Source organism: Zootoca vivipara, chromosome 13 (assembly GCF_965207765.1).
Source record: "Zootoca vivipara chromosome 13, rZooViv2.hap1.1, whole genome shotgun sequence".
NCBI classification, from domain to species: domain Eukaryota; kingdom Metazoa; phylum Chordata; class Lepidosauria; order Squamata; family Lacertidae; genus Zootoca; species Zootoca vivipara.
The window spans coordinates 13,387,083-13,407,634 of NC_142596.1; the positions used below are offsets into that span (position 1 = coordinate 13,387,083).

At 44.2% G+C, this 20,552-nt stretch overlaps 1 protein-coding gene across 1 annotated transcript in view; it reads right to left on the reverse strand.

The window, feature by feature from the left end:
- Nucleotides 1–20,552, reverse strand: part of FBN1 (fibrillin 1) — a 213,098-nt gene that overhangs the window by 60,740 nt on the left and 131,806 nt on the right. Inside the window, exons 24-32 of the mRNA XM_035132327.3 lie at nucleotides 18,033–18,158; nucleotides 16,511–16,738; nucleotides 15,126–15,251; nucleotides 14,746–14,874; nucleotides 10,977–11,102; nucleotides 8,181–8,306; nucleotides 7,164–7,286; nucleotides 4,348–4,473; nucleotides 2,519–2,644 (exon numbers count right to left, since the gene is read on the reverse strand). Of these exons, the coding sequence (XP_034988218.3) occupies nucleotides 2,519–2,644; nucleotides 4,348–4,473; nucleotides 7,164–7,286; nucleotides 8,181–8,306; nucleotides 10,977–11,102; nucleotides 14,746–14,874; nucleotides 15,126–15,251; nucleotides 16,511–16,738; nucleotides 18,033–18,158 (1,236 nt within the window). The remainder of the gene's footprint in view (nucleotides 1–2,518; nucleotides 2,645–4,347; nucleotides 4,474–7,163; nucleotides 7,287–8,180; nucleotides 8,307–10,976; nucleotides 11,103–14,745; nucleotides 14,875–15,125; nucleotides 15,252–16,510; nucleotides 16,739–18,032; nucleotides 18,159–20,552) is intronic.

The window sequence follows — 20,552 nt, forward strand, 5'->3', positions numbered from 1 at the left end:
CAAAACATCTGGAGGGCCGCAGTTTGGGGGTGCCTAATCTACAGAATGCTGGAAGGTTAGTCCAAGAGGGAAAAAGCAGTTTGCTTAGATCCACATCCATGTATGTTTATTCATGGCAGAAGACAGCTGTTACTAATGAACAAGGATACATGATGTTCTCACACTGCTCTCACCTAGAATCATTTTCAAATATTTTTGATGTCTGTTTTACAACATTAATTTCAGTTTCCTAGCAGAAGTGACTTATTGGCTGATGTATTTGTCCCACTCTGAGACTGCAAGAGTAGTGTTTGTTCTAAACCTGCATTTAAAAAAATTAAATTAACCATATGCTTTATATTTTAGGCAATAGCTATGATTTGGAACCCCACTGCTCAAATACCAACATCCTGTGTTATTAATGCAACTGGTCTCTGAGCTTGTAAGTTTGAACTTCGGTGCTTTTTTTACTGGTGAACGAAATGAAAATCATGTATGTTTTGGTTTTGCTGACATATCTTGATAAAATTCACTTAAAATCAAGAATCTTACTGCTGTCACTTTGAAAGCACAAGGAGAGGGAAAGAAAGCTATTTAAACACATACTATTCACCAAAACATTTGGAAAAGAGGGTCTGCTGTTTGCACACAAAGTGTAGACTTTCCAAATCCAAATCCAATATGGTCCTGTTGATGTGGTCCTTGGTGGTCTTGTCACGATGCAGTGAATTACATGCTGTGTTAGTTGGTCCAGTCTTGCTCAAAACATGGAACTTTGCCAATAACTTAGGTGGAATAAAACTTAGTATAAAAGATTTTGCTGGAGTAAAGGTCAGTTCTCATGTTACATCTTCCAGACACAGGAGACATTCCTAAATCTGTATGCATAGTGACCTAGTTAGGCAAAACACAGCCCTGACTCAATGGCCCACTTCACATGTAACATTAAATCCCAGTTTAAAAGTATGGGAAAAGTGAAGCAGGGACTTTTGAGCAGCATGCACTAACAGACTGCTTGTTCATATACAGTCATACCTCACGTTACGTCCGCTGCGGGTTACGTCTTTTCGGGTTGCGCTCCGCACCGAACCCAGAAGTACCGGAACAGGTTACTTCCAGGTTCGTCGCACGCGCACGCATGTGCAGAAGTGCTAAATCGCGCTTTGCGCAGAAGCACTGAATCACAACCCGCACATGTGCAGACACGCAGACACAGGTTGCAAATGCTGCGGGTTGCGAACGTGCATCCCGCATGGATCACGTTCGCAACCCGAGCGTGCCCTGTATATCCATAGTTAAATTTTAACTACGGTTTAATGTTACATGAACAGCAGGCTAAAATATGAAATCCAGGATTACAAAATAGGCTAAGGGTTTTATGGATTTCTTATGGTGCTTAATCTATTCACTGCAAAATCACCCACTGGCTCCAAGCCAAAGGCACCCAGGAGTTCTGGTGTGCACATGGTGGTCCTGTTTATCCATGAACGCCTTTAGTCATGTTAACTACAGAGGAATTGAGTCATACCTGTGTGCTACCCATTCACACAGGGCACGTGGACAGATACAGGAGTGTTTCCTGCTTTTAGAGATCTGCAACTTGAGAGCTCACCCTCAAAATCCGCAATCCGAGATGCCATTGAGCACAGGCAAACCTCAACAATTTTGATAGGAATTAAATGTAACTGGATGAAGGATCATGGAAAACCCGTACTTCCTTTGCTGGCCCACAAGCGTTTTAAATTAGTAGCCTTTAGAATGAGGACCTACTGCTACCCCCAACTTAGAATGTGGGTTTTTTTAAAAAAAAAATTAAAAAAACCAATATAGGTCCATCCTTCTCCTTCCTTTAAAAATAATTAACCAGAAAAACGACAAAAAGAAAGTGTGCAACCTACCCTAGAGCAAGCAATGATATATCAACTGAGCTTTTAAAATTTATTCTTAGCAATTATTTTGAAGATGAGGGAAGCAAAGCACTCTCCTTGTGCCAGATGGCGAAAAACAACTGGCAACTTTCAAATCACTCCATGGCTATAAAATTAACCACTGATGTATTATGAAAGTGGCCAGTTTGTTGAGTAACTGACCAGCTAAGCGCCTGCCAGCAAAGCCCAGAAGATCTCTCATTATTTCTCTCTCACGTCAACTAATATTAAATTTGTGCCCCAGAAAGAGGCATAGCATTCTGCTTTACCAAACAAATGGGCAACTATTCTGTAGACAAATATTTGTATATACAGTGGTACCTCTACTTACGAATGTTTCTACTTACGAATGTTTCTACTTACGAATGGAGCTCCGTCCGCCATCTTGGATGCGGTTTAGATAGGATTTTTTTCTACTTACGAATTTTTAGATAGGGTTGCTTCTACTTGCGATTTTTTTCTCCCAATGCATTCCTATGGGATTCGACTTACAAATTTTTCTGACTTACAAATGTGTGTTCGGAACGCATTAAATTCGTAAGTAGAGGTACCACTGTAGTTGAAAATGGGGGGGGGAACTATTTACATATAAGCATAAGACATATACATACCTGTGCAACCCGTTGTTCCTTTCTTGCCAGAGTAACCCATATCACAGTGACATATAAAGGAGCCTCTTGTATTCTCACAGCTTCCGCTCAGACAGATGTTCGGGTTCAGCTCACATTCATTAACATCTGTAGGGGGGAAGGGGTTGTAGTTGTAAAAATCTTAAGAAACTACTACTCACATTTCACTCTAGATACAAGGATTGTTATAAACTATTACAAAAAGGGAGGAAGTAGCTATGACATCTTTGGCACGGGAAAGATATGGTTTTGGAAACAGATCCATGCAGTGCTGTGAAAAGATTGGAGCCAAAAGATAGTATTCAACTGACTTCCACACATCGCGGTGAGCCATTGAAATGAATGGCCATGACTGACTTAGGCCCATTAACATCAATGGGTCTACCTTCAGTAAAAGTGAGTTGAAAACAACCCAAAGTCTTAATCCATTTAGGAAGCTGGGGATAGTCTTGTTTCTAGCTCCTTGAAGGTAAATTCAAAAGAAGTAACCTGGAAGTTTTCCTCCTTAGAGTTGTGATGGGAATAGAAACAAGCCCTGGAAATCTTCAGAGAGATATATCTACCTCAACCCGCTGGTGGTTGTTCCTATTAATTTGAATATGAGCATTCCCTTCTACTTCTCCCACACCCACCCATTGGCTCCTAGTTTGTAATTTCCATTTTCATGAGCCCAAAATCTCTAAAAGTGAATATACCAGGCCTATGTTTTCTTATTATATTCTGAATGTTCCCCCACCACTGGTATTAAAAGCTGTAGTCGCCTACCAAGGTCTTAATGTTCTCCACTATCTTCTTGTGTGGAACATTTCCCCCTCCTTGGGGTAATTTCAATCCTAAAAGGTCTGGAATCATTCCACTGGAATCTGAACCCTGTTTATAAAGGCTTCACTTCTGAAGATCTGCACTTCGACTGAGGATTTCGTAGCCTGTTTTACATTAGACACTTTATCAAAATGCTCCAGGAGCTCACAGAAAGGATTTTCACTCTTGATAGGGATAACATGCATGAAACTTACAGCAAGTGTGCTAGCTCTGCCCCTCATCCCAGCCATCATCAGCTTCTGACCGCTCCAAGACAACTGTGTACAACAGGGCTGCCTCCTATACTCAAGAGAAGCTCTCACACATTTTGGAACTCTGGAAAACCAAAGTTCCACACAAATGGAAGCATCCACAAGGATAAGAGGCTCCCCTGCTGCAGTCACCCTGGAAAATGCAGAGGGCCAGAGCAATGCGGAGGTGCATGGGTGGAGAGGTGGTGCAACCATGAACTTACTCTTTGCTCCTCAAGTGTTCAGTTAAGGCCTGCTCAGAATGTCAGGATGGGGTTTGTGTGCCCTATTCAGCAGATAATCTTAGAGAAAACAGAATACCGTATTTTTTCCATGTATTAGACGCCCCCATGTATAAGACGACCCCCAATTTCAAACTTAAAAAATTTTGGGGGGGGGGGGGAATGCCGTCTTATACACGAAAAAATACGGTGTGATTTAAACATTTCCCTTTATTTATTTATTTTTTAAAAAACCACTGTCTGTGTTCACCGTCTTTGAAAAACAGGAGTCTTTCAAAGGCAGTTTTATAAAGTTTTATCTGCAGCCGACATCTTCCAAATGTTGTGAAAATGAAACAAATGGCATTAAGCGATCTTGACAAGTGGTGGCAAACAACTGATTGCAATCTATCATCCACATTTGTAACGCTGATGAAGAGTTGCTGCTTGCTTGCAAATTTCAAACAAATCACCATCTCCTTTATTTCCATCACAGGCAGGTTACAAACAGGATTAGGGTAACATATTTTTTACTTGCCTAAACAAGTCTTCATGTCATCGGATGTCATGAATCCATCATAACAAAGACACCTGTATTCTCCAGGTATGTTGGTGCACTGGCCCCCATCACAGATGTTATGATTGTCTTCACACTCATCAATATCTGTAAGGAAAAGTGACAAATTCTTAACCAGTTGACACCCAAATCTATCCTTTCTGTCTTAGTTAAGTGATACTTCTTTCTAGAGGTGAAAGTACAGAATTGCCACATTACATCTATTAAAGCTAAGGAAGTCCACATATAGATTTCTTTTGCAGAATAATATTTTATTATAATATAATATGTTGCATCTGCTCTCTCTGCTGGAAAAAGCTTTGCAGTATTTAGCATTTAGCCATACCCCTGTTTACTATCAGTGACTAGGAAACTGATCTAAGATGCTGGAAATTCCTCTCTTTTCTTGTAGCTACCAAGCTCTTTAAACTTATTGGGTCATATCCAATGTCAGCCAGACTCAGAGTAGATCCACTAAAAAGCCATTCGTGTGATTTTAATGGGTCTACTCTGAGTATAACTTATTTTTTTTTAGGGGGGGAACCCTCCGTGTTTTATAATTGCAAACTTTTATAAGTTCTCATGATTTTTTTCCTTGACAATAACACCACATACTAGCTTAAGATCCAAAACTTTGCTTGGTTACTCAAAGGAAATGTTTGCAAAACAAAGAGCTGAGCTGAGAACTCCCTCTCTTCGGAGAGAAAGGGTGTAACTCACAAGGAGATGAGTCCATTGTGTATGTTAGGGATTATGCAGCTGCAGAAAACTTAACTCATTTTAACTACTGGGTCCAAGAGTTTTCGGACCATTATTCATTTTCTGCGCAGCCAACACAAAACAAACAGATACTGTTCTAACTGTTGCTTTTGTAAGGAGATGCAACCTGGAAGACATCTCTTGCTGGCTACTGCTTTTCTTATTAATCACATGGCGCTATCACACTCATCAGCAGTTTGGAACTACATCCTTAGCTGAACTGGCATAAAAAAACCCAAAAACCTTATTTGTAAGCCACATATAAATTATGTGTACATGCAAATCTGCCCCACCTATTCCTTCCCCCTTGCACTTTACGGCCTTCAGACACTGCTGACTGCCGGGGGGGGGGGGGCCTTTCATCTCTGTACTGATGTATACATAACTGTCAAACTAGGATACCTCTGAGTAAATGGGATCTATTCCACAAAACCTTAAGCTGCAACCAGTGGCTTTCTCAACAGCGGTACAAAGATTGTTGAAGCTTCCTCCCCAGACCAATAAATAATTAAATGCTAGCTGTATTATAAATGCCATCATTTATTAGAAGCATTTATATTCCTCCAAGAGGTGTTGGGCACTATATATGGCCTTTCTCTTTTTCTTCTCATAGCAACCCTTCGAGGTATGCAAGGAAGCATATCAGGTTTTCTTGGTCTGCATCTAGCCACTGTTCCAAAGACGGCATGTTCCTTTTTCTCCTTTTCCCTCCGCCTTGCCTCTACCATACTGCCTCTCTTTTATTAAGGCACAGAAACGTAATGCACAGAGAACCATGACTCTTTGACAGCCAGAAACCCAATCTTCAATAAGTGCTTGTGCCAGAAGAACTTGTGTTTAAACAAGCATTTCCCCACTGAAGGAAGCAGGCACCTTAAAATTAAAGCATTCTGGTATAATATCTTTGTGCATCATGGTTTCCTGTTCCTAATACGTGGATGCTGTCACATCTGTGAAAAGAGGCCACTGCAAGAAGTTGGAAAATTGTACTTCAATACTGAATACAGATAACCTTTTAAAATAAGAAAGCTGTGTGTGTGGAGGATTATTGCCAACCCACATCCTTCCTGCAGAATCTTTGGCCTTCGAAATAATACGCCTGTGCCCTTATTGCATAATTCCTGTGACTGTAATTTGTTTTAACCGTTTTAGTTCTGAATTTTAAATTGTGATAACCCACCCTGTGGCTAATACAACAAGTTTCTTGCTGAAACAAAAGGCAGAGTTATTTAATTTGAAATTGTTGTAGGGTTTGGCACTCCACTTCCCTAACCTCCAAAGCGGCATGGTGCAGCAATTTTTCTTTTCATTTGCTTATGAAATTATTTGTCTGCCACCTTTTTTGGGACGTAGCCCATCCATGGCATCCCACTGAATAATAAGAACACAAAATTAAGATCAGCAGAGGGCGCCATCTTGGTCCACCTGCCTCAGTTGGTGGGAGTGGCCCAGGAAAGGGCACTCTCTGTGGCAGCCCCTAAGTTGTGGAATTCCCTTCCCACAGAGATGTGTCTGGCATCTTCACTATATAGCTCTCAGCAAATGCTGGAGATGCACCTCTTTGACTTCACCTGAGACGGGTGTTATAAGGAGTCACCCTATTCTCGTGAATGTAGTATGCTTTAACTGTTTTTAATTCTTAATTCTTAATTGTTGCAACACACCTACGACCTGCTGGTGAAGGGCAAGTGGTAATAATAAGAATAGCGCAATGATCTGAAATAACCAGCACTTTAACAAAGTCTGCAGCATTAACAGTTATTTAAACATCCCATTAAAACCATTAACAGAGACAAATAAGGCATGTGGCTACACGTGGCTCCCAAATCTGATAGTTAGGGCAGGAATCCATTGCATAAATGTGTGGAAATACTACTGATCTCGATGGAACCTCCAAGTAAACATGCAAAGGATTGGGTTGCAAAAAATGGCAATGGCGAATACATACAAAAAGTGAGAATAAGGCAACAGATACAGCCAAAGATCCAGAAGGAGCTTGGCAGTGGTTATCAGTATAAATGTTCACAAGTTGACTTTACCAGTGCAAGTTCTGTGGTCTGGCATTAGAGCATATCCTGGTCTGCAACTACATTCATAACTGCCTTCCGAGTTTGTACAGAACGTGTCGCAGCCGCCGTTCATGATGTCGCATTCATTAATATCTAGAAAGTAAGAAATAACAATGTAAAGCACAAAATATTTTTATTACTTTTTTTATAAAAAAAAAGTAATGCCTGTGAGGTTGTGGAAGTTTGAAAGTTCTCAGTGTGCTTTTAAGCTGACACTAAACTGATTAGTGTTATCTTAGGACACTCCAAAGTTTTCATTCCAATATGTTTGGGGGGGGGGGAAGAGATATGTTCAGACAGGAAAATCAAATAGTGGAATGTCCAACTGTCGGGCTTAAATTATAAAGGGGGAGGGACTGATTCTACACTTTGAATTGTAGGTTGAATCTCTGTAGATTTCCTGCCCCAAGGGGCTTACAACCTAGAAAGGGGGGGTGGCAGTGTTTTGCAGCTTCACGCTCCTTATTTTACATTTGAAGATATGATGGGCTAACTCACATGAATCTTGGGGTGGGGCAAGTTTTCTTTTTCAAGGAAGATTCAAAAAGACAATTGATTGAAGTGGCCCACCCTCTAGTTCTATCTACCTCTTTCTGAAGCTGCTCAGTAATATTTTCTAGGTTTTTAACCAAAAAACTAGGTTTGAGATTGGGGATAGTCTTATACATGGGTAGTGCTGAGGGGTGTTTTCTTAATTTGGAGTCCCCCAAAATAGGGGGTGTCTTTTACATGGGGCGTCTTATACATAGAAAAATACGGTAGTTTCTTGCTTGGGAGCATGGGATTTGCAGTTTTCTCCGAATACTGAACTTAATTGGGGAGCAGAAGAAGTTACAAATCCCATGCTCCACAGCAGAAACCAATGCTCTTCAGCATTTTCAGGAACCTTATTTCCCTCAGGAGCATCCCTGCCAAGTAAGGAGAGACTTGTCTATCTCCAGAAAGACACATCCTACTACTGACCCATGAGGAAAACAAAGCTCTTACCAACACAGAACAATTTGTCAGGTGTGGACTGATATCCAGGGTTGCAGGCACACTGGTATTTTCCAATGAGGTTGACACAATGCCCGTTTCTGCACAGATTTACACTCAGGTCGCATTCATTAACGTCTATTTGAAAAGGAAAAAAGAAAGACAGACATTTTAAGTTCCTATGAACGATCTTTGTCTTTTACCTGCCCCTCACCACCACCCCAGCTGAATAGTTCATATAATTTATTCCACTTGTATTCCACTTTCTTCCTCCAGGAAGCTCAAGGTGGCATATACAGTGCTGCCCCTCCTCATTTAATCCCCCAGAGCAGCCCTGTGATGTAGGCTGTGAGGCAGTGACTGGCCCAAGGTCACCCAGTGAGCTTCATGGATGAGTGTGGATTTGAACCCTGGTCTCCCAGGTTCTAGTCCAACACTCAAAACCACTACACAACACTGGCTCTCTATGTTGATGGTAGCACTGAGGACAAATATGAACACCTGGTAACAATAGTGAAAATAGAATATGAAGTTGAAGGAGAAAGGGCTGTGCACTGTGCCCTAGGTTATGAAATCTGCCCAAGCGCCAGCAGCTGAGTTTTGGCTGCGCAAAGCTATATTCCTGCCAAGAATAGAAGAAGCTGCCAGGGATTTTAAGCCAAACTCCAGCCTGAGATCTACTCTCAAAAAGGTGAAAAGGAAAGAAGAACAGATTAACTGCATTTCACCTGAATGTCACCTTTGTGCATTTCCAGTTAAATGGAAGGATCCACCGCACATGGGCAGAAGTTAAACATGCACTATGGAAATTAATATAGATGAGTTTCAAACAACTCTGACACTGGGGGCACCACAGAATCTGTAATCAAGTGGGAGGGATCCTCCAGCTCAACTGAAACCAGGTTTTACTTCCTCACTAACTAGTTCCACCACTGGCTAACATAAGCTTTACCATCTGAAACATCACAACGAAACATTAATTTTGTAACGGGGGGTGGGTGGGTAGAGGGAAATCCACCTAAACTTTCATTTAGAGACAGGGGCATAAAGGAAGAGATGAAAGATTTCAGTTTTAACAGCAGTGAGCCCCAGAGTTACGTGGGTGGGTTGCCCGAGTTTCTACGCTCAAAGAAAGTTAGCTTGTCACGGAATGGGTTCAGACCCAGACTCTGCCCAAACACTTACCGTAGGTTTCTTTAATATGAGAGGAGTGTTTTGTTTTTTAAAAATAATAATAGGGGAAGGATTCAAACATACTGGAGACTTATACCAAGTCAGACCCGTCCATCAAGCTCAGCACTGTCTAAACTGTCTGGCAGCAACTGTCCATGGTTTCAGGCAAGGGACATTATCAACCACACCTGGAGATGATGGGCAGTGAACTTTGAACCTTATGCATGCAAAACAGATGGTCTACCATTGAGCAGTGATCCCTTTTATTATTATTATTATTATTATTATTATTATTAGTAGTAGTAGTAGTAGTAGTAGTAACAGTAGTATTTTGATCCTATATTTGCAGGCTGAACTGAAAGAGGAAAAAGCTGCAGCACATTAATTCTGCTGAGCATGTAGTTTAGTTCTTCCTTGCAACAGATTTCAGAAACAAAGCACCTATGGGCAAGGATCTTGCTCCCAATGAGATGATCATTCAAACCAGGAAAACATAACTAACAGATACAGGAGTGACTCTGGACCAGGGAACAATCCACAACCCTAGGTGGGGATGCGTTGTAATGCTCAAACTGTTCTGTAGATGGCTTGTGACAGAAAGCATTTGATTATTCTGCTAACTCTAGGGGTTGTATGCAATGGTGGCCCTACTAGACTCATTGGAATGAATGGGCATTACTAAGGTTCATTAATTTCAATGGGTCTGTTCTGAGCAGGACAAGCATTGGATACAATCCTAAACTTGGCATGTACCATGCTGAGCTTCAGAAAGAAGCAGACAGGCAAGCAGTTTCAGGCTGTAGTTTGTGTCACCCTTGCCAAGGCACTCTGACTACAATCCTGTTCCACCCGTAACGCAACTACAGTGAGATGGTAGGGATATCTGTTCTGGGCATACCCCCAAAAGAGGTGCAAAAATGGCTTTCGAAAGACAGCTGTTACAATTATGTAATGTCATCTTATGGATAGGCTTGTGGGGAGCAGTAGGTCACGCCAAGCAGCACTGTTGTGCTTTCTCATTGGCCCTGAGTCTGCAGCCTAACACAGTAAATCACATTCAATCGATAAGAACTGGACACTGATGCTGATCTGCAACCCGCAAAATATTTTGCACAGGAATTTCTGCCATATGGGGGATAATAAAACTGACTTACATTACAAGTTGCTGAATGGATTATGGTCAAGTAATACAAGTGGAAACATTTGAACACTTGAAACCAGCATACAAATGTTAAGTATTATTATTATTATTATTATTATTATTATTATTATTAAGAGTAACTACTACTACAACAATAATATTTTTAATAAACGCAAGTGGGCTGCTTGAACAGCAATGCCCATAGAGAATCCGTATCACTATTTTCTTAAATCTAGTCCCATTCTTAACTCATCCCTGTACCATTTCCAGGAATGGGATGGAGAAAGGGGCCTTGATTTGAGGAGCTTTTCCTCTGTATGAGTAATAATGGGTCTATTGAGAGGCACAATGATATCAGGCACTGTGCAGATATAATGCCAGCTGTATAATGCCACTCCCACAGAGCAGGAACAAAGGTGTGAAAATGTAAAAAACAAAATCTGGGTACTGCAGTGAACTTTCATGCAAGTGCTATTCCCCCTCCCCCACCTTACCTATGCAGGCAGAGATGTTCTGAGCGAACTGATGACCTGGAGGACAATCACATTTGAAGCTTCCTTCAGTGTTTATGCAAACACCACCTCTGCACAACAGAGGATTCCTCTCACATTCGTCAATGTCTGAGAAAGCAGAACAAAAATGGGGGAAAGAATGCATGTTAGAGCCGAAAGTTTTCAGCATACCAGAGAGACTGAAGTGGTGGCGTTAAGCCAAGAGTTTGCTTGGCCTTTGGAACTCCTCATGAAAACCCATGCATCTCCTCCCCAAATGTCCCTTCCTCTCCTCCCAGTAACTGTTCTAACCATCTTCCAGCTGCTGTTTCCTTCTCTCTCCATGCCACATGAGACACAGTCTCTTCCCAAATACCTCAGCCCAACTCCCACAGAGAGCACTCATGACTGGGATTCCTCCCCTGCCTGGTGGGTGGTTTCTTCATTTCCCTCTTGTCTGCTTCTCTGCTTTCTGCTGAACATTTCTCTGTTTACTCAAAGGAGATGTCTTGGCCAGCCCAATCTGTTGACTTGGCCAACATGCTGCAATCAGCTCTGATCTGGACCACAGCAGTAGAGAGAGACCAGATAGTTGAGTTTGTGGCAGGAATCTGGGCAAGTATCTAGGATTTTGAGTGTGTGATAGGAATCTGAACAGAGATCTAATATATCTCCATCAATCTTGTCTATCTATATATGAAGGCAAGGCAAAGGGAAATGATCATACATTATACACCGTCTGTATCTATATATATAAAATGCAAGTGTCCCTGCGTCCACGTTTTCCCGTGTGTCCCTGGGTTACTGCACATGGGCCCCAGGGACACAGGGATTGGACGGAGAGACAACCAGGGACACAGGGATTGGACGCGCGTGCTCTCCCCCCCCAACCCCTCTGCCTATCTCTGCCTATGGTCAGACAACTGCCAACCGCCGCTCTGCCAACCCCCGCTCCGAAGCCCAGTCTCATGCTGGAGGTGCGCGGTGAGGCGGCGGGGGAGAGAAGTGCTCCCCCCCGGCAGCTTTGCCGCGCACCGCCGGCATGGGACGGCGCTTCCTCGGCGAACGCAAGCAGGCAGAGGGAGGAAGCCGAAGCGGCAGCGGGCGCCGAGGGAAGCCGGCTATGGCTTGGCGGCGGCGGGAAGAAGGGGAGGAATTCCTCCCCTTTTTCCCGCTGCCGCCAAGCCAGTCCCCGAGCCGAAGTGCGGTGCGGCGGGTGCTTTTCACCGTTTGCCTCCCCCTGGGGGGAAGGCAAACGGCAAAAGCCCCCGCTGCGGACTGGCTTGGCGGTGGCGGGAAGTCTTCCCCCCACCGCCAAGCCAGTCCCCGAGCCGAAGTGCGGTGCGGCGGGTGCTTTTCACCGTTTGCCTCCCCCTGGGGGGAAGGCAAACGGCAAAAGCCCCCGCTGCGGACTGGCTTGGCGGTGGCGGGAAGTCTTCCCCCCACCGCCAAGCCAGTCCCCGAGCCGAATTGCGGCACGGCGGGGTTTTTCGCTGTTTGCCTCCCCCTCGGGGGAAGGCAAACGGCGAAAAGCCCCCGCTGCGGACTGGCTTGGCGGTGGCGGGAAGACCCACCACCGCCAAGCCAGTCCCGGAGCCGAATTGCGGCGCGGCGGGGTTTTTCGCCGTTTGCCTCCCCCTGGGGGGAGGGCAAACGGCAAAAAGCCCCCGCTGCGGACTGGCTTGGCGGTGGCGGGAAGAAGGGGAGAAATTCCTCCCCTCCTTCCCCCCACCGCCAAGCCAGTCCCCGAGCTGAAGTGCGGCGCGGCGGGGTTTTTCGCCGTTTGCCTCCCCCTGGGGGGAAGGCAAACGGCGAAAAGCACCCCCCCGCGCCGCAATTCGGCTCAGTCCCCCACGCGCTTTGGTTTGGGGAAGCAGGCAGGGAGACGGCAACAGCCCGGGAAGCTGCCTGCTTCCCCGAGCCGTAGCGCATTGGGGGACAGAGCCGAAGATCGGCGGCCGCTGTTTGCCGGGGTTGACAAGCCCCGGCAAGCAGCGGCCGCCGATCTTCGTGTGACAGGCGGTGGGGAATGCAGGCAGGCAAGAGAGCAAGCGCCTGTCTGCCTGCCTGCCTTCCCCGCCACCAGTCCCCCGGTGCTTCGTGCAGCGCTGCTGGGTGCCGACCCGGCAGGCCGCTTCCTTGATCTGGCGGCCTGCCGGGTCGGCGCTGATCAGCGCTGCGCGGAGCCATGCCATGCCATGCCATGCTTCTCCCGCCCCCCGTCCCATGCCGGCGCTGCACGAGAGCAGCGTTCTAGCGCCCGTTTTTAAACGGGCTGAATTCTACTAGTAGAAAATAAAGGTAAAGGTAAAGGGACCCCTGACCATTAGGTCCAGTCGTGACCGACTCTGGGGTTGCGCGCTCATCTCGCATTATTGGCCGGGGGAGCCGGCGTACAGCTTCCAGGTCATGTGGCCAGCATGACAAAGCCGCTTCTGGCAAACCAGAGCAGCACATGGAAACGCCGTTTACCTTCCCGCTGTAGCGGTTCCTATTTATCTACTTGCATTTTGATGTGCTTTCGAACTGCTAGGTTGGCAGGAGCTGGGACCAAGCAACGGGAGCTCACCCCGTCACAGGGATTCGAACCGCCAACCTTCTGATCAGCAAGCCCTAGGCACAGTGGTTTAACCACAGCGCCACCTGGAAATATTTCTATTTGGAAATAGAAAATATTTCTGTGTATAAAATCTACAATGAGCAGATGTCCCAACGGGTAGTGAAAACACACAGAAAGCCTGAGGAGGTGTGGGGGGGGGGGCGTGCGTGACAGAGTGGGGCGTTTTATTTTCAGAAATGTATGCACTTGTTTTAAGAGTAATAAACACAGCAGGACCTATCTTTCATTTGACTTTGGCTGGCATTCTGGACGGCTTTTATGTGGGAGAGACAGGTTAAATCTTCAACCAGGAGTCAGCCTTTGGGTCACAACTCTCAAAGTAATCTACCTCCCAAGTTTTCCAAATAAAATATGAAAATGAATGGATGTGCATGCTGTCATTCAGTGCAGTAAACACTTCAGAAATGTAAAGAGAGCAATATTATTTTGATGAGAGAGAACAAAGACATTGTGTGTTATTTAAAGCCTGGAGTGATAGTGAACTCTGTTGCCAGACATACGTTTTACACCTATAATACCTTCAGAAACTATATTAGCTCAAGGTGATATTATGTAGTATTATAAAATATGTGACTAATCAGAGCTAATTGAAATGTGGGAGGGAGATAATGCTGAAATATTGAGGATAAGCTAAATAAACCCTAAACTTTGTGAGCTGGCATTATTAAAAGCCATCAGTTTCATATTGGGGGTGAAACCAAAGCTCCCACTTAGGGACCAGCCTTTGATCCAAGCTAAATAACAATGCTTGCTTTTCATTATTTCAAAATGAAAAGTCCCGAGCACAAAACCCTATGAATCCATATTGTGCTGGGATAACAATCTTTGGAGTGGATTCAGAACAAGAACTAGCATCTTTTTAACCACACTTTATTCCCCAACCCAACTTTTGAACTTTGGTGGTTCAAGAAAAACTCCCAAGATCCAACTGAGCTGGCTATTTTGCAAATCCAAACCAGCCTGAATTCCCTCATTAAATTTAGGAAACAAAGACTTTGGATGACTAAAGTGACACTTCTTCCCCACACCCTGCTTTTTCACAACTGTTCCAAAAAAAATGGAGTCCAGATGCAAACCAGCAGTTACTGGAACAACAGTGACCTCATAAGGTTTGGTGAGCGCCCCAATGTAAATATGCCTTGAGTAACATACCCATGCAGTTTTTCATCATCATAAATCCACTTTCATAACCTTCAAAGCATTCACAGTGGAAATCTCCAGGGGTGTTGACACAGAGTCCTTGGCCACACAGATCAGGAGAGATGCGGCATTCATCAATATCTGCCATTTCAAACAAAACCAAGTTATTTCAAATGCAAACATATACTGTATTGCAGTTTTAAAAATGAATTTTAATGGTCAAGAAATATTTTATTTTTGTCGTGTTTAACCAAATGTGCATACCACTTGCTTGTAATAAAACCTTTAAAATGCACTGAAATCAATAAAACACACATTTTGGATGTGCAAATTGCAATATTACATTTACATTTTCAGCCGCTACTGGACACAATGCAAACTAAGGAATTTACCTGTACAGTTCCTCTCTTCAGAATCAAGTGCAAACCCACTGTCACATTTACAACGGAAACTGCCAATGGTGTTTCTGCATTTTCCATAGGTGCAAAGGCTTGGAATCATTTTGCATTCATTGATATCTAAGACACAGACATAGCCATTGTTAAAAACAGCACTGTAGTTAAATCTAGTTAATTCTGATTTCATGAGAATTGCATCAGTGAAGCCCAGATATAAATGACCAGGTCGGAAGTGTTTTAACAGTTGCAGTTCACTGAATGCAACGCCCACATCTGAGTGTTCAAATGACAGCAGTAGTTCACACTCCTGTGGCACTTCTGTGCATATGAAGCTGAACGCCCATTCATTTAATGCTACCCTTACAAAGCGTATTACATTTTCTTTATTTCTTCCATGTCTGAGGTAGAAAAGGGTCTCATGCTCTGTACCTCTGATCAATAGCAGTGATGCCTGACTAGATTCTCAGCAATTAGCACATCTCTTATTGAGTTTTATTTTAATCTATGGCTAGACACAGAGACTGCCCAAAACACAATTTCCTAGGTAGCAGATCTCACTGAATACAATGGGAATTCTGACTAAACATTCACTGGGTTGTACTAGCAGTGACCTCCCCCCCCCCCACTTTTGCCTCATGTCTAACATCCCTTCAGGTCATATCCACCACCTCCTTTAGGAATTATTCTTGAATGATTCGCTAATTCAATTAATTCAGTGAGGAAAGTTAATATCCACGGTGGTCACAATTACTGGTTCTTTAAAGCATTTATTAGCAGCTAAAGAATTCAAATAACATTCCATCTTTATAAAAGAGTGCATTAACACTCATTCCAGATCAACACCCCTCTTTCAAGCCACAGGGAAGCCATTATTCACAGACCCCTCATCCTTCACCCTTATTATTCCCAATTCTCTTCCAGCTCCCTGAAATGCTGAGCTCTTACAAATACAGGTCCAGGAGGACCACAAGCAAAACCACTGCAACAAGCAAGAACATGTGTGCTTCCCTTACTTCCGTGTAAATTATGGGGTTGTAAAGGAAAGCCAGTATCTGTGCTTGGTGTTTCTTCCCATGCCCAGCTACTCTATACACAAGGAAGGAAGGGAGCAGCAGCAATACACAAAGGTACAATAGCCACTGTGCTGTTGTCATATTGCTCAAAGGAACAGGATGCTGGTGACAAGCATCTGATAGAGCCAGTTGCATGTCCCACCCCCACCCCCACCCCCGTAGTGTTGCAACTCTCAGGTGAGAAGCACGTGGTCTGGAACTTCACTAAACTCCGATTCCTGCCCATGTTGTGTGAGTTTACTCTGAGAAAGGAAAGAAGGAGTAACTAAATAAATCAGTTCCAGGACCATTGGTGGCTTTGCATACCTTTGAAAAATGGCTTTCCGTTTATAATCTCTCCTCTGGTAGAAAACCCAGGTCCTCTTGGGCAAAGGGCTTCATATTCAGGCGTTCCCTTGTCAGGGCATTCATCACAGTCGGGGCCCCAGGCTGCACCAACAGAACAGCAGCAAGCATCCTGCCGATGCCGCCCTCCTATTGGTTTTGTGCAGTCTTCGTCATCGTGATCCAAGTAGCACGACTCCAAGCGAATATCTGTTGAGGGTGTGTGGTTTTTTAAAAAGCCATCAATAGATGGGAAATAAGCAGCTGCGGCATCAGCGCAGCAGAACCCAACCACTAAGGAAATGTTACAATACGGAAACCCAGTCTAATACTCAAGTGTCGTATGGAGAGAGAAACAGGGAGTCCATATAAAGCCGACTGCCCTGGAGGGGTGTCTCCATTTCCCTTCCACCATGGGATCGCTCTTCAGAGAGGCTGAACCACACAGTGATACAAGTATGTCACCCTTTCAGCATGACAGTGTTCCCTTTGTAGTATTTTCCTTTTCTCATGAGAGGGAATAACTGCCATCGACCGTACTGAAAAAGCCAATGGGTTTACGCAACGGCAGCCATGGCTGTACCCAGTGTTCTGTGTCTACAAGTGGTTGGGTTCTCGTGCAAGTGCAAGGGTGCGTATTAATGTTGCACAACAGATGACTCCGATGTAACAGCTGCCCCATTGTGCAATGGATTGTGTCATCACAACAGAGTAACCGCAGAACAACTTCACCACTAAGTGACTTTAGCACTGGATACAACCCACAAAGCCTGCCTTCTACCCCAATTGAACCCAGTTTCCTAAGGCTAAGTGGGGTTTTCCTTTCATCTTTCCCTTCCGAAATCCTCGCCTGGTGGGCAATGGGACCCTGGGGAGGCAAGTATCACATTCCAAGAACTCTCGGGATGCACTGTTAGGCGCTTTCAAAACAAAATGCACTCAACTCATGGCTTCATAGCACCAGCAGTCAAGGGGTCCCCTAGAACAGTGCTCCCTAACCTTTTTATCGGCGCGGACCAGTCAACGTTTGATAATTTTACTGCGGCCCGCTGAGGGGGGGGGACGTTGATTGTTTATATTTTATTTATATTGTTTTGATTTAATAATTTTAATTTAATTGTATTTAAATGTTCCTTGGGCGGCCCGGTACCAACTGATCCATGGACCGGTACCGGTCCGTGGCCCAGGGGTTGAGGACCACTGCCCTAGAAGGCCAACAAGTAATTCAAGGACACATTCAAGGCATTAAAAAGCCATTGAGGGTGCAAAGCAGGGCAGATGGTGGGGCTGGAGGGCCACATTTGGGCCCAAGTGTGAGGGTCCCCACCCATTGGTCTTTTCCTTATATCTGTGCATACAAAATAATTTCCCCAGGGGAGTATTCTCTGGTTTGCATAAGAGAATGAATATTTCCCTGCCCAAACTGAAATCCTGACTAAGCTTTGGAGCCCAGGGTTTTTATTCACAGCTTACTAGATTGGAGCAAAGGTTCTCTCATGCTTACCAATACATCTCCGTCCAGTTGCATCCAGAGTCATACCACTGGGACACTGGCAGACAAAAGATCCCATAGTATTTTCACACCGTCCATTTGTGCACACTCCAAGGAACACTTCACACTCGTTGATATCTATTTAAACAAAAACAAAAAGCCAGAAACACATGCTTTAAAAATTTCTACAAGGCAGAGGAATTCAATACTTCCATCATACTAAACAGTCTCTTCAAGCATGAGAATAACATATTAATTTTGGTTTTGAAGTACTACATTTTGGTTAGAAGTGGCTTGATCCAGCTATACCCAAAGCCAAAGGGAAACCGCAAGCTTTACTCTATGGGCTGCATCGTCTCTACGCAGACTGCTTCACAGAAGCAGGAGGAGAATCAGAAAACTTGGGACAGCGGGCACCCCAAGAACCTATGGAATATTTGCATGTGGAAATGATTTGCCTTTTAAGAACTTTAAAATTAACCACGTTTTCCCATAGTTAGAATTAACTTCATTTCCCTGCATCTAAGGGATTGCTTTGTCTAAAAAACAAACGTCAACCACAGTAGACAGAAGGTTGCGGGTGGCCACAGGAAGGATAACACTTAAAAAAGAAAAAATTAAGTAAGGAAGAGCTTTGTTATTGGACACAGTGACTCTGGAGGAAGAAAACCTAGGAAGCTGCCTTATACTGACTCAGACCATTGGTCCATCTAGTTCAGCATTTCCAGGGCTTCAGCCAGAAGACACTTCTAGCCCTACCTGGTGGTATCAGAGATTGAACATGGGACCTTTAGCATGCAAAGCAAATTGCCTACCACTGAACTATGGCCATTTTCCATTTTGCAGTCAAAGGTACCAAGGTTGGTAGATAATGACAAGGTCAGGTGCTGAGTACCAAGCCATTGGGATGATGGCGAAATAGGTTTTTTTAAATAAAAGCTTTGGTAATAGTAGAGTTGTCAACTTTTCAACCCACCGCTGTAATTTTAATGACAGCTTGATGTGCAGATATTCGCAAGGGACAATACAAATAAGCAGGTTGAAAGCACTACCTGTTGCTCCCGAGCATCAAGCTGTTGTTAAAAGAACAACAGCAGGACAAGTCAAGTTTGGTTTTATTGCACAGCAGGCAAGCCATGGGAACCGGCAGCCTCGAGGGAAGATCTTCTTGAATTGCCTCCTCTGAAAAAAAATGCTTAAACTGATTGAAATTCTGTGGGGTTCCATCCACATGTCAGAAAGTAGTGGAAAGGGAATCGGATATATTTGGGTGCTGGAAAATATGCTGGATCGATCAATATGAAATTACTGCAAGTTATATGTGAGAAAATCCTGTGGCCACTATCTTGGAAAAATAACTTTCCATCTCTCAGCACTCAAACATGTTCTTGTGATTTGGAATAGGTGGGGCAACATTTACTCCTCTCTTGAGATCATAAAAGCTATGTACAGTGGATCTGTGGTAGAAATGTTTCCAAGATATTTGGTAATTATTTGGAGAGAGAGAGAGAGAAAGAGAGAGAGAGAGAGAGAAGGGACAAGTTTGAGGGAGGGAGATAAATTTGTTCCTCCTTGCTTTTCTTTAAAATAAAAAAAGCTATTAGAAGACACATGTGGGAATAATTTGTTTTTCAAATATTTCAGCTGCTCTGTCATGTCAGGTTGCACTAGTCACCATGACCCAATGCAGTATGAAACCACTGGAACTTCAAGAAGAGGGATAATGGACAAGATTCTTGCTGTCATTTAGATACCTTGTGCTCAACCAGTAGCTATGGGTACTCATCACATTCTCCAACAGTGATGGCGCAAGTAAGGGAAAGATGCCACAGGCATCTAGCAAAGGGGAAGACATCATGGAGGAGACATGTATACAGTATATCTTTAACTGCCTCAGACCTCCGCCACTCATCACAGCGGGTCTCAGCTGATGGGAGGGGGTCTGGGCTTAATCCTGCTGGGCACAGCTTTGAGGGACATGGTAGCAAAGCAGACCGCTGCAAAGAGCAGTAATGAAGCCTCCACTCATCAGCTGGTGAGTGGAGAGTTCAATCCTGCGGGGAATGCTCTGGCAAAGCAGACCCCTAGCCCTAGCCCACAGGGCAAACTTGACAGGTGGGCGGGATGACACTGCTTTTCAGTCACCTGAGGTGCTGCCCACCTGACAAATTCGCCTTGTGGAGTGCAGGGAATTAAAGTTCTGGCTTGCTGGACCAAACAAGGTTCCCCACCAGTGCCTTCTTAGCCTTTCTCATGACTGCTTTCCATGCCTCTATCCCATCGGCCTTTTTATCAGTTCATTTCTTTAGTGAGCCTTTCCGCTTAATCTCCTATTCCCCAACCGCTGGTGTAACTGCCATGGGACCTTGTTCACTTTAATGGCTTCCCCTAGATCCCAGTGCATATCTGTTTTTCATAGATCTCAAGAGTTATTTGCCAGCTCTCCCCCACTTCTCTCTCCCACTCCCAGTGCAGTAATACTTTCATATCACATCCATTAGGTGAAGGGCAGTCTGCAGCCGGATTCTATGG